Here is a 19261-nt window from a genome sequence, read left to right on the forward strand (position 1 = left end):
AAAAGTATGGCCATTTATTTATTTATTTATTTTTTTTCGGTCAAGAAATTGTAATACAGAAATATAATGAGATTATTTAAAAAAAAATGTGTCTTCTTATCAGTTATTTTCTTGTACATTTTGCAGTACTTTTTGAAATACTATAAAGGATTTATATTCATTTCAAATACAAAATAAAAAAAAAAAATAATAATAATATAATGTTATTACAAAAATATGAAATTTCTATATTTTCTCATTTTTTTTTTTAATAAATAATTGTTGTGTACATTTTTGAAAGGAAAATGTTTCCTTTGTTATTTATGAATGAATAATTTAGAAAGCAACGGTTTTATCTAGTTAGGAAATATAAACAAATGGTAAAAAGAACTTTCTTATTAAAAGAATTATACTAAAGTTTTCACCGAACAATTAATACAAACACAAAACAAAAAACAAAAAAATAATAATAATTAAAGTAAAAAAAAAAAAAATTAAAATTAAAACAAAAAAAAAATTAAAATTAAAACATAAAAAAAAATTAAAATTAAAACATAAAAAAAAATTAAAATTAAAACAAAAATAAAAATTAAAATTAAAACAAAAAAAAAAAATTAAAACTAAAACAAAAAAAAACTAAAATTCCTATTAATAATAGTATTTTATTTTAAATCTATATAAAATTAGAGTAAGCTTTTATAAGGTTAAAATCTTTTCACAAAATAAATTCGGTTTTCAAAAATAAAAATGTTAACTAAATTATATTACTTGGTCTTATACAAAAAACATTTATAATAAAAATTCTGGGTTGTATTGTAGAATCTTTATTCCTTTTATTTTAAGCAAAGAGTTATATAAATATATTTAAATATATGTTGCTTTATTGAAGCAAGGGCCTTTTTGTTGTTAAACTAATGTATATATATATATATATATAATTTCTTTTGTTTAACTTTGCATATATAAAATCAGTAACTTAATATTCACATGTTAAAGATCTTTGGTTCGTTATACTGTGTGATATATATTTTCAAATAAAGCATATTAAAAAACCATAAAAACATATTAATTTTAATTACAATTTAACACTACTTCAACACCCCCCTTCTTATAATTTAAGATAACATATTCTTAAATAGTATAACAATTTTAAGTTCAAGCCGATATATATATTAAAGGATTTTTCTAATATTTTGTTGTTCTCCCTAGTCGTTTTTTCTCTGAGTATATATAAATATATACATATGATGGTGTTATTATAAATTTTGTTAACATTAATTATGCAGCCTTGATATATTTCAGAATTTTATTATGTTATTTACAGTATATTTTTAAAATAAAGAAAAATAAATATAAACTTTTGGTTAATGTTAACGAGTTAATTTTATTTTTAGAACAATATTTTTGTCATATACATAAATAATAATGCATAACGGACAAAGATTACGTGAAAATTTAAATAATATATATATATATATATATATATATATATATATATATATATATTAAAATACTAAAATGATTTGACTCAAATTGTTCGTATATTGAAAACAAACTTCAAGATTGCTATACATTTTGAAAAAAATAGAAACTTAAAAAAAAATATATAAAAATACTTTAAGCATTTAGAAAAATGGAAAAGAATTTTTTTCAATAAAAAAAAAAAAAGGAAGAATAATGTTTTAACTTTTTTGCCTTTTTTAATTAATTCACATATTATTTTAATACGTTAATAAATAAAAAAAAAAAAAATAGGCAAAATAATGAATTTTTTTCGTAGAAATTAATTTCATATAATGTATATAACGTAGTATATGTGTTTCATATTATGAAAAAAGATAAAATGAAATTATTTATATACCTAGAATACATATATACATGTGCATGTAAGCTGTTTAGTTCTATTTATATGTGATACATATTTAACTGTATTCTAGGTATTAGGCGCAGAAAAAACGTTTAAGAGTTTTTTTTTTCCCCAGATATTGTATGTTCATTTTTATTTACAAATAAAGTACAATTAGAAAACATATGTTGACATGAAAGAAAAAGAACAACCATGAGGGAGATACAGAAAAAAAAAAAAAAAAAAACTATAACATATTTGCACACTAATATAAATTATTATGGATAGTGATACAATACTTTATAAATTGGTTTCCATTTTTAGGTAAATTTTGGATTAAATCATATGATATGTAGTGTTCTTTTTTAGAAGTGCGTTTATGTAATTAATATGTAATATATGTATATTACATACATATTATGTATATGTTAATGCACATGAATAAATTGTGGTGTTCGTCTATGTTGTATTACTTCTTTTTATTCTAAAATGTTTATTATAATATCATTATTCTTGAATGAGTTTTTTTTTTAAAAAAGGAAAAATTTAAGCTGTTGTACATATTTTATTAAATGTACCCATTATAATTTAAAAATAGTTTGTTTTTATTTTCTCCTTGTACGTAAAAGAATAAATAAAAGATAAAAAAAATATATATAAAAATTGGTAGGGCCATTCTCATTTTTTAAAATATTCCTATTAATACAATTGAAGTATGTTATAATATTTATAAAAAAGTTAATTTAATATGTTCTTTCTGAACTATAATATCAGAATATTGTTACTATTGTTTTTTTGAATATTTATGAATAAGATTCAAATGGATTATTATTTATATGAAGAACTACTGTTTTGCGTATGTCTTTCTTTAGAAAAACGAAGAGAGCGGAGGCACAATAGTTTTTTATATTTGAAAAATAATAAAAAATAGGTGTTAAATATTATTCAATTTTATCAGTAAAAAGGAAATGAACTCTATTTAGAATAAATGAAAATGAATTACTAGGTTTTGAGCTGATAGAAAAATGCTATTTCTTTCACGTATTTTTTAAAAAATGTATATTAAATATTTATATTTAAAGAAAGTTAGACATTCTTGTACTTTTTTAATTATTCTAAATATTCAGAAAATATCAGGAATATTATATTGAGATCTATTAATTCATTTAAATAAAGAATTACTATTATTATGGATAAAAATAAAACAGGGAATGAATAATGCATATATGTACATAACAACTCATTGGTAACATATATAAATACATACATATGATAATACTGTTTTTTATTGTTTATGGTATTTTAATAAGCTTAAAGGGGTGAAGAAAAAAGTAATTAATATTTTATTTTACATATAAAAAAAAAGAAAAAAGTAAATTAATCTATTAATTAAATAAAAAAAAAAACGAAAAGCGGAATTTTAATTACCCCAAATAAAATTTTTATTCATTATATGTTTTTTTATTAATAACCTTTAAACTTTCCATAACTAAATAATTATTTTTACACCATTCTACCATTTAAATTATGATATGAAGACCTACAACTAATATTTCATATATAATCTATTAACTCAAACTTGCTACTAGTTCATTTTTATTTTATACTCGTAATTGTATTTAGAAAATTTAGAAGGAGCCTTATCTGTGGGAACTGCATTATTTAAAATTAATTTATTTTATAAATATATGCTAAATATAATAATTACGTTATTATGTTGTGTTTTCATTTCATATATATTATTCTGTTTATTTCTTTTTTTGGAATTATTTTATTATTTTTTTTTTATTTTTCAATTAAAAAAAAAATATGCATTAACGAAATATTATCTTTTTCGCTTGTAAGAGAATTATTAATTTAAAGCGTTTTAAAAATATTGTTGTAAATATAAACAAATGCATGTATTTGTTTTTTTTTATGGAATTAAAAATTTTTCAGTTAAATGTTTTTCTCATTTAATCCTTTAAGACGAAATGAATTTTAGTCTAATTTATTTTTACTATTATGGAATTGTAAAAAATATTACATGAAGTTTACTAATATTTGTACAAATATAATAATTTCATTGAGGCCTGTATAAATAAATACATGAACAAAGAATGATAAATATGAATATAATATAGCATGGTCTTTATTTATAGGAAGTACATGTATAAATATTTATATATTCTGAAATTATTATATTAACTATAAATAAAAAATTAAAACCGATTTAAGTATACAAAAAATGAATATTTTTAGTTATTTCATAAATCACTAATAATATTAAGTTTATTATTGTATCATATTATATAAAGAACCAAAGTACGTAAATATTTAAGTTTTGTTGTATTTTATATGATTTATTATTTTAAGACAGCTATATTTGTATACAACTTATTATGAAGTTATATAAAAAAACATTGTTGTAATATAGTTAGTATTATATTATTTTATTTTTTTTAAAGTTTATACATTTTTTTTTGTTTTACCCTTGTTAGATTATAATTTAATATATATAAATATATATATATTATGTATATACTAATATATATTTATATATGTGTTTAATAAGTTATATATATATATATATATAATATAAAAATACGTAGTACATATAAATAAAGTACATTTTAGTATTACAACCAATCTATTTTTCATAATAAAAATATATATATATATGTATTATATATATATAATACATATAATATAAAATATTTTATATTCCTAAAAAAGGAATACTTTTTTTCTGTATTGTTTTCAATGAATTTTAGAATAATTTATTATATAAATTATTTTACATAAAGAATTAAATAATTCTTATTATTGTTTTAATAAACGTTTAATATATATACTAATAAAATGAACGTATTTATTTTATATTAGGTATATATATATATTTAAATTATTTTGTAATTTTTTTTTTTTTTTTAAGCGCTAAGAAATAAATAGTACTATATATTTTGAAAAAAAGTAAACTTCTTAGTGTATTTTTTTTGAAAGTATATTTTGTTATTCAAGAAGAAATAAGGCTATGTATAGATATAAATAAAAAAGCTTTTAATCATTGAAAACATTTTAGCTTATTTAATTTTTATTATTTGTTATTCTATAAAAAATTACATATTTGCGGAATTGAAATAGTCATTATTTAATTCTACAAAATTATGTAATAATAATGCGTTAATAATGTGTGTTTAATATTGAAACTATTTTTTAATGGAATTTTTATGATAAAATAAATAAAAAGAGAAATGTACCATTTTAAATAGTTTTTTATGTATTATAATATATTGCAAATATATACTGTTATACTGAAAGTTCATTTTATTTTTTATTTTTTTTTTTTTTTTTTTTTAATAAAACTGTTCGTAACTTTTGTTTACTATTTAAGAAAATATATGACAGAGGAGAAATGATTAATAATTTAAATTCTAATAATATGTCAAACGCCAATAAAAATGAAGGACACTCAAGTGGACATGTTCTTGTAAGTAATAAAGACTTGGGATCATCCGATGTGAATGTTAGAGGTTGTTATAGGACAAATGAAAAAAATGAAAAGACCCCATATTTTATTAAATTCTCTATGTTTACCGTTTTAATTTTGGTACTGCACATTTTTAACAATGTAAGAAGAAAATTAGAAAAAAAGAAAAAAAATTCGAAATATATAATATAAAATGACGATAATAAAATTATTATTATTGTTATTGCTACTATTATTGTTACTGTTATTGTTATTATTATTGTTACTATTATTGTTATTATTATTGTTATTATTATTGTTATTATTACTATTATTTTTATTGTTATTGGTAATGATAATATTATTGTTATTTTTATTATCGTTTAACAGAAGCATCTTTAAATTTTTGTTATTTCTTTTTGTGTTATCTGTGTAGTTTGTTTTTTTAAAACTTCATGAATGTATAATTATGTTTTCTCTTTTGTAATAATAAAAAAAATACTTATTTTTTTTGTAAATTTTTATTTTATAGTGTACATATAATAAAACTTTAGATGTTAAAGGAAGAAATGTAGAAAATGAAATTTTAAACATAAAAGGTAGCAGATGTTTGGCACAATTTATGAAAAAAATATCACAGATAAAAGGTTCTTTAATGGGAGGAAACTCTTCCGGAAGAGAAGAAGATGAAGAAGAAGATGATGATGATGATAATGATGATGATGAAACTGATGAAGAAGAAATAAATAATGAAGAAAAAGGAAAAAAGAAGGAAAATTGTTCACACAATGAAGAAGAAACTTCAGAAAAAAATATAGAGAAATATAGGAAAATGGCAGAAGAAACATATAGAAAAAAATTAGAAGAAAGATATAAAAAAATGACTGAAGAAGAACCAAGACATATACCACAACCATTACCATATCCTAATAATTGTCCTGATATTCCTCCCCAACTAACTGAAGAACAATTTATACAATTATTAAAGATGTTACCACCCGAACATTTACTACAGCTTCAACAACAAATGCAACCACAACAACGACTACAAGCACAAGGACCTATAAATAGGATGCAAGAAATGCCTTCAACTTCAAATGGAGAAGGAGGTGGTTTTCCTTTTGGAAGCCCTGAAGAAATGTTACAATTCATGAAATTTATAAATGAAAGACAAAACATGAATCAAAGGTGTGGTCAAGTTGAAGTGTATGATGAAGGGGAAGGACAAAAGAAATCAATTATAAAAAATATGTTTAAAGATATAACTAAGATGAGTCCAATGATTTGGCCTGCCGTACCTCCCCTTTTAATGATGTTCATTGGAACACAAAAAACATATTTGATACTATATACGTTATCCTTGATACAAGATGCATTTAATTTTGTACAGAAAATAAGAAATTGATGAATCGTGAAAATTTACTGTTTTAGCGCAATCTGGAAAATAATACTTGTGTTTCAAGTGTCATAATAAATTGAAGTTAGATGTTGTTCTTTCTTCCTTTCTTGTTCTTTGTATATATATATATAATATATTATCATATATGTGAGGTATTAAAATTTTTGGCTTATTAAATTAAATTTTTAAATTAAATAAGAACTTTTCCTAAAGCTTTAAATTTAATACTTCAATTTAAATTATATATTCAAGAATTCACGTAAGAGTAAAAAAATTTACAAACGTTTTATCTTTTATATTTTTCAAAAGTATATATTAGTTTTCAATTTTATTTGTTTATTTTAATTTATGTTTCTCAAAAAATGCACCTTTTTTATACATGGTAAATATTCCAATTTATGTTATGAATATAAATACAGAACATTACATATACATATAAATATATATGTATACAGTTTTAATGTTTTGTCTACATATATATAAATTAATTTGTCTCAACTTGAAAAATGTATATTAAGAGCTTTAATTTTTATATGCATATATACATATAGCGGCTTTATATGAAAAGCGTACATACATTACAATTTGTATATATGCATTTTGATTAATAATGCAAAGGATATTTGAAGCAAAAAAAAAGAAAAAAATGAATAAATTAGCGTTACCGAAGTTAGTTTGTACTTCTCATTTGAAAAATAATAAAACTCTTATTATTTTATTTTTTTTTTTGCCCATTATAGTATTCAAACTTTTATTTGAAAACGTTAATAAAATTTTTTTTTAATTTTGTTACTAATATATAATATTTGGGTATACATACAAAATATGCCCTAATTATTTAATTATACTAATAATAAAAATAAAAAGATTCTTTTCATATTTTAATATTTGTTCACTGAAAATCCCATATTTGTAAAACATATTCAATATTGTCCTAACAGTTTTACATGAAAAAGGTGGTAGTGAAAAACACTTTTAAAAAAAAAATATTACATTAATGGTATTTTTACACCTATCATCTATAATATTACATTTTAATAAGAATTGAATTTCCATATATATATTTTATAGGTGTCAATTTTATTTTCAATAAATTTGCTATATTTTTAAAATTGATTTATAGAGCTGTTTATTTAACCATCTTTTACTTTCATATAGTGACAATGTATTAAATAAGCGTTTTAATTTATTTTAATATGTATTATTTATAATGAAAAAAAAAAAAAAAAAAGTCTATTTTCATATTAACATTTGAATAACAATTTGATAAATGCTTTTATATTAATTTGTACATATAAATTTGAAAAAAACTGTATATAAATATATAAATTTAATATAAAGGGGGGTGATTTGATTACAAAATTTTTTACAAAATTAATTTATTTTCCCATTTTTAATAAATCGGAAATAAAATTGTTATTAAAGCGTACTCATAAATTTCTACAATACTACAAACCGTTTAACATATATAATACTTATAATGATGTAAACACCATATTGATATTATTAACATTTTTGAAAAAGAATTTTTAAGTGTAATTTATGTGACATTTGATCACATATTTTAAAAATAAATAATTAAATATATGGCATAAATTTTGTATATTCCAATCTTAATATTTTGGGAAGAAATAATAGTCTTTAAAATTCTTATTATTTTTATAGCTATTAAAAAATTAGTAACATATACATTGCCAGTATGTGTACAAAAATATATTGTAGACATATCAGTCTTTATAAAATTTTACTTTACGATTTGCGAAGCACCGTATATCATTCCCTTTCTCATAATTATTATACAACCATTTCAAATAAGACTTATTGGTTTAATATGTTAATAATATGTTATAATGTTATTTAATATACTTATTTTTACGGCTACAGAGCAGATCAAGTAAAACCCTTTATTATGCGTACATACAAATATAAAATACATGTATGTATATATTTATTTATAATATTATTCTGCGCTTCTTACATATTTAAATTGCACTTACACGTATTAAATAAATGCACCTAATATCCATAAATACAATATGTAAAAAATAAAAATAAATAAATGTTTTAAGTGCACATACAAACAAATATAACTGAAAAAACGAACTTACAACAAATATATTGTTAAATAAGTAAAAATTTAATGAATAATTTAAATTCGATATTTCAAAATAGGGGTAAACATAAAATATAATATTTGAAAAAAATAAATGCTATTATTGTTAAATTTTGGCAATACATATTAAAGTGATATATTTTCCTTTTATCCCTTTTATGGGCTGAATCATTTGTTATAATAATAATTTAAAATTTTAAAAAATATAAATACAAGATTTTAATCATTACAATATAGATATCTCGGTTCAAGTTCCATAATATACTAACTTAAAAAATTTTTTTTTCGTTTATTATTAACCATATTCACATGGGTGGGATAAAAATATTTAATAATAAATTATTTTTTAAAAAAAGCTATTTTTTTAAAAACATAAATAATAATAAAAAACAGAAAAAACAGAAAAAAATAAGAGGTAAAAATAGATTCATTTGTGTGTTTGTATTTATTACCTTCCATTTATATATATATATATATATATATACATAAACATGATATACAATTATACAGTTAATATTATATAATTGTATATACATGTATATTATATGTTTATATACATAAACATGATATACAATTATACAGTTAATATTATATAATTGTATATACATGTATATTATATGTTTTTATACATGTAATTGTATGTTCATGTACATATTTTTTTTTTTTTAAAGCAAAAATTGGAAATAAATAAAATTTTAACGATATAAAAAAAAGAAATTCGCCAATAATATAAAAAAAAAAAATTAAATTAAATAAGAAAATTATATAAATATTGAAACGTTTTTATTGATTAATGGAAATACCTAAATAAACAAAAAAAAAAAACGAAATAAAAGATAATATAAGCAAGCACTGTGATATATTTTTTCACACTATTAAACGACTAAAAACTTTTAAAACTTTTTCCAAAAAATAAAATGATGAACAAAATATAAAAACAATAATTTAAGAAGTGTATGAAAAAAAAAACTAAAAATAAAAAATATTTAGTTCATTGTATTTTATTGAATTAAATAAAATTTATTAATAAAATTATTTTTAATAGTAATATATATTTTTTATTTTCATGTTAAATAGTAGTCTCATATTTTTATATATATTATAAGCATTATAGCAGTTTTTATAGCGGCAAAATAAAAAATTTACTTTACAAATATAGTATGGATTATGATATCATAAAAAATATTATTATTTAATAGAATTTTTTTTTTGACTGTATTTATTTATATGAAAAAATAAGTTGAATATATATAGTACTAAATAGCAGGGACGAAAGAATAATAGAATTACTATTGTAATTTAAATATATATGTGTGCATATTTTGTATGTTTTTTATATTATAAATTTAATTTGATTATTTAATATATTTTTATGAAGGAATTAATCATATATAATAGAAATTCCTTTGTTTAATTAATACGATAAGAAGGGAACAAATTATTTATGTCATTACATATGTACAAATATACATATTTATTTATTAATATAATTTAACTTCATAAAACTTAAGAATATGGAATTTAGCGACATGAATCCCGTTACAACAGGAGGGTATCCTTTTTCTTTTAATAAGAAAGAAGTCAGAAATTATTTTATTGATTATTTAGAAGAGGAAGGAAAATGTTACAGGAAGAAGGATTTAAAAAGTTCAATAATTTTTAGATGTTTTGTTTTATCCATTCTTACGCTGTTACATATTATTTTACAAGTATGATAAAAGAAAAATTTGGAAATTCCTATATATCATTACATGTATATCTTTTTAATTTGTTTTATTTAATTATTCTAAAACAAAAAAGAACAAAAAAATGAAAAAAAGTATTCATCTTGAATAATTTTTTAATAAAAATATTTTTAATTCCTGTTTGCAGAATACAAACATATTTGCACGTTATAGCACTTTTAGAAATACCCAGTTGTGTAGTAGATATACAAGAGAATTAGCCGAAAGGAAAAATGCGAAGGTTGGTAATAATAATACAAATAATACTATGTTAAGGGAGGGAAATCAGGAGCCACCTAATAAATCAGTTAAACTAGGGGAAAAATCAAGAAATTTAAATGTGAAAATGGATTCTCCTTCAAAATCTCAACCCTCTAAAACGAACAATCCGCAGACAGACAGGAAGCAGATCATATTAGGAGAAACTTCTAGATCTCTTCTTTCAGGAGGAGATGCAAGTCCTAAGCCATCCCCTGTAGGGAGGGATTTTCCTCAACCAGAAAGTAAACCAGTCGAAACAGATAGACGTTCAAGGCATAATAGTATCGATAAGGGAGATAATGCAGTTTTAAAAGAAAAAAGAGTACAAGGAGGTACTTCAGAAGCAAACGAAAATGAAAAGTTAGATATGAAAAAGAAGGGAAATGATCCTTTATTGAAAAGGAATATACAAGATGGTCAACCGCTAGGAAAGGAACCCTCAGAGAAAATAGGTGAAAATGGCATAAATGTTGAGCTTATTAAAAAAAATGAAGATTTGGTGAAAAAGGATATAAGTAAATTTGAAATAAAAGATCTCCGAGAATCTATTAATAAACCTGACTTTGAAATTACATTGTTGCGTAAATATAACAGAATAGTTGATTGTAAGAATGTGGAATTGCCTTATGGTTGTACGTCTTCTGATTTTATTAAATATATGTCGGAATTAGATTTAAGTAAAAAGCTTGAGAATTTAAAGTATTTTGGAGATCCTAAAAGTATGTATCTTATATATAAATATGTTCACGATCATGAAAGGGTAGAATTTTGGAAAGTAAGAAATATTTTATGGAAATTATGTGAGGATTTAGAAGCAAAGTTTAAAATACCAAAGGAAATTAAAATAAAAGAATGGAATAATATTTTTGCTAAATTGATAGAGGAATTATTAAAAAAGGATCAAAAAAGTTATGCAGAGTTGCATGAATTAATTAAAATTGGAAATTGTGTTAGATCGAAGTTTATTGAATTCATAGTTGGTAAAAGACATTCATGGAAGCTGTTCTCCAATGAAATGAATGACAAATTTACGGAAGAATTGGCTACTAATTTAGTGAAATATGCAAAATAAAATTATAATGATGTAGGTGACTTGAATAGAAAGTGCTGATTTATTAAATTGATAAAATTATGAAAAAATATAATTAATCCCGGAGATTAAATTGGCTATAGCTGCTGTTCTATGTGAAACATAGATTCTTCTTCTCCGTTAACATTTCTATCATTATCGCTATATATATCGTTATATATACTGTTATAATTATCGATATTTTTATCGTTATTATTATCGTTATTATTATCGTTATTATTATCGTTATTATTATCGTTATTATTATCTTCTTTTTATTTTATTTTATTTTGTTTTCTACTGTTAACTGATAATATTACTTATATAAGTAATAGTGAAAGTTGAGTATAACATTAATTTTATTGATATAAAAAGTATATCACATAAAAACGTTTTTTTTAATTTATGAAATTAATATATATTTTTTATAGAACTGTTCATTTCGGAATTTTTATCATTCTAAAGTATGTTAATTATAATTAAAAAAAAAAAAGAGAGAATTATATATATATATATATATATATATATATATATATATATCTGTATATATCTATGTATATATCTATATATATATATATATATGTATTTATATATGTATATATCCATATATATATATATGTATTTATATATGTATTTATATTTTTTTTCATTAAATTCTTTATTTGATGAAAATGTGCTCTTTAATTTAGCTGTTTTTTCTTTTTGTGTAAATTGTAAAATTAATATAAAAGAAATTATATATCTGTTATAACTTTATTTATTAAATATTTTTTCATAAATATGTTGAAAATGTTATTTGTGATTATGTGCAATTTATTATGAGAAACGATAGTTTATATATGCATAGTATATCCATGTTCTGTTCATTTAATTATCTGTAAAACTATTATAACAGTAGTTGTATAAATATTATTATAATGATTTAACGATAACTACACTTTTTAATATATTCATATTAAATATTTATAAGAAAAATAAAAGAAAAAAATACCTACAGAACCTTTTTAAATATATATAGTTTTTGCATTTGTTTGGTACAGTTTACCAGTATAATTTTCTTCTAATTTAAATATGTTAAGTTATAAAGACGAAAAGAAGAAAGAAAAAAAGAAAGCCAATAATAATTTATGTGAATAAATAAATAGTATACTTCATATCAAATTAGCATTCCTTATGAACATTTGTAGTGTAAATGGTTATGCTATATATATAATATATATACATATATATTGTACAGCAAATTAAAGGAAATCTAAAAAGAACTGCAAAAATTTTCTGCACGATTTTTGTTTAAAATGAGATAATGAATAATTGCAGAATACAAAAGTATTTTAATATAAAGTACTATTGAGATAAATATAATTTTTTGTTTATTTTATTTTTTTAGCTGTTCCCTTATATATGTAGCTGAACATTATGTTAAAACTTTTTTTTCATTGTGTTATGTTGAAACAAGCTCATATCGTTATATAATGTTTGATTAATAGAATAATTATATTTTAACAATTTTTAACATACATTTATATATAATTTTAAGTTATAGAATGATAATTAAAGATTATATAAAGTTTTTTTTTTTTTTATAATATTAAATAAGATGAACACTACTGTAATAATATTGAATAATGGTATATAATTTTTAGTACAAATAAAAAAAGAAAATAAAAAAGAAATAAAAGTAATTAGAACTGTTCTGAAATTTATTAATCGAATTATTCCAATGACTTTTTTATAATTAAGTTCAGTTTTAGAAATATAATTATTAATATTTGTAATAAGAACTTCTACGTACTTTGTATTTTAATTTCTATATAATTCTATATTTAAGAAAAAAAAGAAAAAAAAAAGAAAAAAAAAAAAAAAAAAAATGAAAAAAAAAAAAAAAAAAAAAAAAAAAAAAAAAAAAAAAAAAAAAAAAAAAACCTAAATATAGCTGTATTTATGTTACATACTCCTTTTATAAAAATATATATAACTTGGTAAATAACGAAAGAATAATATTCAGAAAAAATTTCCACATCTGAGTTGTAAAAATAGATATGATGAAACAAAAATATAATGTAATTATCTCATTAAGTAATATATTATATATTAAATAAGTTTATACAGATAAATTTATTTAAATACAAATTATTAATTTTTTTTCTTTCTAATTAAATAAATGATAGAGGAGGGAAAATATTAGGCAATAGTGATAAAAAAAAAATAATATTTAAAAAATTAATATTATTCATTTTCTAAGATACAGTCAATATAAAATAACAAAGCCTGTAGATCTTTATTCAGGGGTACATTTTTTGATGCTAAAAAAGAAACTTTTATGAAACTTTTTTTTTTTTTTTTTTCTTTATGTTCAAAACCTTTTATGAAATTATTAATATGATTTAAATATTATTGTGCTACCCATTAATTTACAAAAAAAGAATATAAATAAATTAATAAATAAACAAATAAACAAACAATATATTTTTAACAAAATAAACTGTTTCATATTTATGAATTAAAAGAAAATGTATAATATATTTTCCAAGATACCAGCTGTTCATACAGCTCATTACCCTTTACTTTTGTGTAAAACAGAAGATAAAAAGAACCATAGAAATTCATCAGGGCAGGGAAAAGACTTTAAAAATAAAGATTTAGAAAAAGCTATAGCTCTTAGGCTTTTTATTTTGTGTCTACTTATTTTGTTTTACATGTTTTTACAAGTATGTTAAAATGTAAATTTGAAAGTGTATATATACTCACATATATATATGTATAGGAATGTGTACATTTATCCATATCCATGTATATTTATATATATGTGTACACGTGTATTTATATATATATATCTTTATATGTATATATTTTTTCTGGACTCTACTGACACGTTTAACTAAATAAAGAATTAATAAAAGATATATACAATTTTTGAACAAATTCTTTTTAATTATCGTTATAGAACATAGATGTATATGAAGATAGTAATATTATTTCAGAATGGAAAAAGTATAATAATAGATTTTTAAGAAAACTATCTAAAAAAAGAAATATGAGCGAAAAAATGAAGAATGTAGGATCCGACATAAATGGAGATGAATACAACAAGTTGACCACAAAAACAAATGTAAAATTATGCAAACATAAAATAAAAAATTCCAATTGTTCGAAAAGCGAAGAAAAAAATTCAAGAAAAACTGGTACTTATCCTGGTGAATCTTCATTACGTAAACGCACAATGGATAAAAAAAAATATTTATTAACTATTCAGGAATTAAAAAAAAAATATGAAGCCTTAGCGTACAAGGATGTAAGTAAAAATGAAATAAAAGAGATAATGAAAGATATGGATTCTAATTATGAATTTATATCAGAAAATAAACATGATACTTCTACAGAAGATGAAAATGCAGAATTACCTTATGGATGTAAAGTTTCAGAGGTTTGTTTAAATATTACAGAGGAGAAACTAAAAAGAAAACTTAGTACGTTAAGTAGTAAAGTAAATCATAAAGTTATGTTTACAATATTTAACTATTTTCATGATTTTCAAAGAAAAAAGTATTTAAAATTAGGAGATTATCTGTGGAAAAATTATAAACAAATTAAAAAGGACTATGAAGTACCAGAAGAAATTGAAATGGAGATAGATAGCACTTCTTCTGATTTGATAAATACTCTATTGAAAAAGGATTATAATGACTTTAAGGATTTTTACGCTTTTGTTGGTGATGTACCACGTTCTAAAGAGAGCTTTATTAATTTTCTAAAAGAGAAGACCCACTCATGGTTATTATTGAGAAATAAGATGATGGAGAAGATAAAAAATGCTTTGGATATTGATTTTGAAGATTCCGAATCAGACGAATGATAACATTGAAGTTCAAAGAAATAGAGTGATGTTTTCTTATTAGTATTCTAATGAAAAATAAAATAATTAAATAAGTAAATTTACTAATATAAAGAAACAATTGGGCAATGTCAAGTTATTATATTTTGCTCCTAACAACGGATGATGATATAATATTAATTAGTTTGAAGAAGCACTATAATAAATAAAAATAATTTTTATATAAACAAAAATTAAAATAACTTTTAAAAGCTATTTTTTAATTTGTGATAATAAAAGATACCATTAATTAAAATTTTTCGTTAACATACATATTTTTTTTTTTTTTTTTTTTGTCAAAACTATATAATAATTTAACTAAAGAAAACACTATATATTTTTTATAAATTTTTATTTTACTATTTTTTTTTGTAAATCAAAACATTGTTTTAAAAATTAAAATTATAACAGACCTTAATGAGTCCCAAGTTTTTAGAAGTATTCAAATAAATAAATATATATGTATGTATGTTGGTACCCCCATTTAAAATAGCACACTTTAATCTATTTACAACAACCTATATCACTCTTTTTGTTACAACTGTCATTACACTGTTGCGTAATTATTATATTTATAGGTTAAGGTTACCACATATTAATGGTAAGACGAATATTTAAACATAATAAGCATATGGATGTATTTATTATCCATTTGTTTATTAGAAGAATTTCTTATTTTACATGAAAAAAAAAAAAGATAAATAATAAGAGTGAGAAACTTCATAAAAACTGCGTGCACAGAGGAAGAGTTCAATAATATTTAAAAGAGCAGTAAAATTATACTTAATTTTAATATAAACGTGTAACTTTTATAAATGCACAAAATTAAAAAAAATTGATAGGAGAAAGTTTTTTTTGTAAAAATTATCTTACTAATATGAGCTAATGCCAGGAAAATTAAGCAGCATGATAATTCAAAATGCGTATAATACTATTATCTGTAATAGTATATAATTTTTTATTGACTTCATTTTTTTTTTTTAATGATATCATGCAGAATCCTACGCTTCCACTTTATTTTCATATCACTATACAGTTATGTAAGGCAATTTATCATCAAAGTCTATTTTCATAATAAAATATGCGTAATGTTGTTATAACAGTAACATACAAAAAATTGCTGTATTTTTTTATATTTTCATAAATTAAAATAACATTATATAACGTATCTTTTATAACTTCCGATAATATAATAAAACAATACATGAGGGGTTAAAAAAAAAGCAGAATATAATGTGTTAACAAATTTGTTCTGTTAATTCCTTATATGATAGTTTTATTTTTATAAGTAAAATAGAGCTAATATCTGTGTTTTCCCCATATAATTAAATTAAAAATTATGTATTCGGTTCTTTTATTATTATTATTATTATTATTATTATTATTATTATTATTATTGTTATTATTATAACTTTGTACATTTAAAAAAAAAATTAAAAAATGTATGATCATTTGTTCGAAGGTCTTAAATTACATGAGAGAGCAAATTTTTTTTTATATATTAATATTTTTTGCTAAAGCCAACCAGCTGAAATTTATTTCTAATATAATAAATTTCTAAAAACTTTGTACAAAAATATAAAACATGAGACAATAAAACAATATAAGTATTATACAATATATTTTTTAATTTATGCTCTCAATTGTTAATTCATTAAAAATAATTTTTTTTTTTTTTTTTGTACTATAGTTAAATAGAACAAAGGAAGGAAAAAAAAAATTAATTAAAATTTTAATTTTTAGTAAGCGTTCTTTAGTTTTATGGCATTTTTTATATAAATAACAAATATATTTTGACGTTATTAGTTGAATTTTTATGTAGCAGATGATTTTACGAAACTACCATTAATTAACATTTTGTAATTTTATAATTTATTGTGTACTTTAAAAAAATTTTTTTTTTTTCTTTTATTTCGCGAAAATTATAACAAGATACTGATTTTATATTTTTTCCCTTTAATTTTCAAGGAAAAACAAATATTATATCTTAAAATAGTTTGCTTTGTTTATATTTTTAAAAAAAATTGAATAAATAACTAAAAAATTAATAGGGGTTAATTACATATGACAGAAGGAAGTTCTTTAGTTGGTAAAAAGAATAACTCACTTGAATTAGAAGGAAAAAAATTTGAAATGAAAAATTTTACAAAAATTCCAAATTTCAAATTTTTTATTTTACTAGCTGTTGCCTTGTTATGTTTCATTTTACAGGTAAATACACCATAAAATAAAAAATTAGAAGTAACAACACCCTATATATATATATATATATATTAATTCTTTTAATTTGTATATTTTTTAAATGAAATTTATCTTTATCAAGAAACATTTTTTTTTAAAAACATTTTTTTAAAACATGATTTTATTTATATCGTAACAGAACACACAAAGATGGGATGACATAAATACAACTGTAGAATTACAATTAAGCAATAGATGTTTAAGGAACTTGTCTGAAACTTTTGAAGGTGTATTAAGTGCAGAATACACAAGAGACACTATTGATGTGGATAAAAAAAAAAAATTCTTTATTAAAAGTAACGAAAATTATGATAGGGTAATAAAAGAATTAAAAGAATTGTACAACATTAAGCAAGAAAATGATGATACATATAGTGAAAATGAAGGTACAAATACGTAACATGATAATGGAATTGTTTTGCATTTCCATTTAAAATTTCATATATGAACAAAAACACTGCCAAGAGCTGGACATAAATAAATTGATTGCTATTTAAAGAATTTTGTAGAAATTAAACAATATGTTTTTAACAGAGGAAAATAAGACATAAAAATTTTAGAAAAAAGTTTAGTAAACATGAAGCACTATATGGGGTACAATACATAAACTATTATCGCTTGATGCAAAACAAAACACCATGAAAAATAAGGATAGAATGAAATGACATATATAAATAAAGGAAAATAAACACAAAGATAGTAGTTATATATTTGTATTAGTTAATTTGTAAAGGTAAATGTTTGACCACTTTTGTAATTAAATTTTTTAAAAATAAGAATTATTCATGAAATATTTTTACGGAAGACATATATAGCATGTGGAAACATATAGGAAAGATTGAAAATATTATATTGAAGATTTATTTAAATAATTCGAATAAAATATTGAATATATCAGCTAAAGATTTAATTTTTACCAAAAAAAAAAAAAAAAAAAAATTTAAATAAAATCCTCATTGTTGACCTTTTTGAATATTCTTTTTTTTCTTTTTTTTTCTTTTTTAATTTTTTACCACATGAAATAATTAAAAAATGTTAGAATATTTTATGATTTAACGAGAACTTAATGACATATTTCTTAAAAAAAAAAAAAAAAAATTAAGATTCATTGTCATTATTTTTAATGTTCAAACATGAATAAAATACCTTAGATTTAGAAACAATAATTTTTTATAAAAGCATTTTCTCCTAAGTAGTTATAAATTTATATAAATAAAGAGTTAAAATATTAATTTAATGTAAATCTTAAACGCTTGTTACATGATAAAAATAAGCAAATGTTCAAAAGTTAAATAATAGATTACTATTAA

At 20.1% G+C, this 19261-nt stretch overlaps 4 protein-coding genes across 4 annotated transcripts; all 4 read left to right on the forward strand.

Moving 5' to 3' along the window:
- Positions 1 to 5928: 5928 nt before the first annotated feature.
- Positions 5929 to 6678, forward strand: PmUG01_04030300 (Plasmodium exported protein, unknown function; the record flags this gene model as incomplete). The annotated part of the gene is made up of 1 exon (XM_029003305.1): positions 5929 to 6678. One exon carries the CDS (start codon positions 5929 to 5931, stop codon positions 6676 to 6678), a length of 750 nt encoding a protein of 249 aa, XP_028859752.1.
- A 3621-nt stretch (positions 6679 to 10299) lies between these two features.
- Positions 10300 to 11842, forward strand: PmUG01_04030400 (Plasmodium exported protein, unknown function; the record flags this gene model as incomplete). The annotated part of the gene is made up of 2 exons (XM_029003306.1): positions 10300 to 10494; positions 10658 to 11842. The coding sequence occupies 2 exons, from the start codon at positions 10300 to 10302 to the stop codon at positions 11840 to 11842; spliced, it is 1380 nt and encodes a 459-aa protein (XP_028859753.1).
- Positions 11843 to 14349: 2507 nt separating this feature from the next.
- Positions 14350 to 15692, forward strand: PmUG01_04030500 (Plasmodium exported protein (PHIST), unknown function; the record flags this gene model as incomplete). Its single annotated transcript, XM_029003307.1, has 2 exons — positions 14350 to 14547; positions 14784 to 15692. The coding sequence occupies 2 exons, from the start codon at positions 14350 to 14352 to the stop codon at positions 15690 to 15692; spliced, it is 1107 nt and encodes a 368-aa protein (XP_028859754.1).
- Positions 15693 to 17843: 2151 nt separating this feature from the next.
- PmUG01_04030600 (uncharacterized protein) lies at positions 17844 to 18351 on the forward strand (the record flags this gene model as incomplete). Its single annotated transcript, XM_029003308.1, has 2 exons — positions 17844 to 17921; positions 18091 to 18351. 2 exons carry the CDS (start codon positions 17844 to 17846, stop codon positions 18349 to 18351), a joined length of 339 nt encoding a protein of 112 aa, XP_028859755.1.
- Between the last annotated feature and the right edge of the window lie 910 nt (positions 18352 to 19261).

This window comes from Plasmodium malariae (genome assembly GCF_900090045.1).
Source record: "Plasmodium malariae genome assembly, chromosome: 4".
NCBI classification, from domain to species: domain Eukaryota; phylum Apicomplexa; class Aconoidasida; order Haemosporida; family Plasmodiidae; genus Plasmodium; species Plasmodium malariae.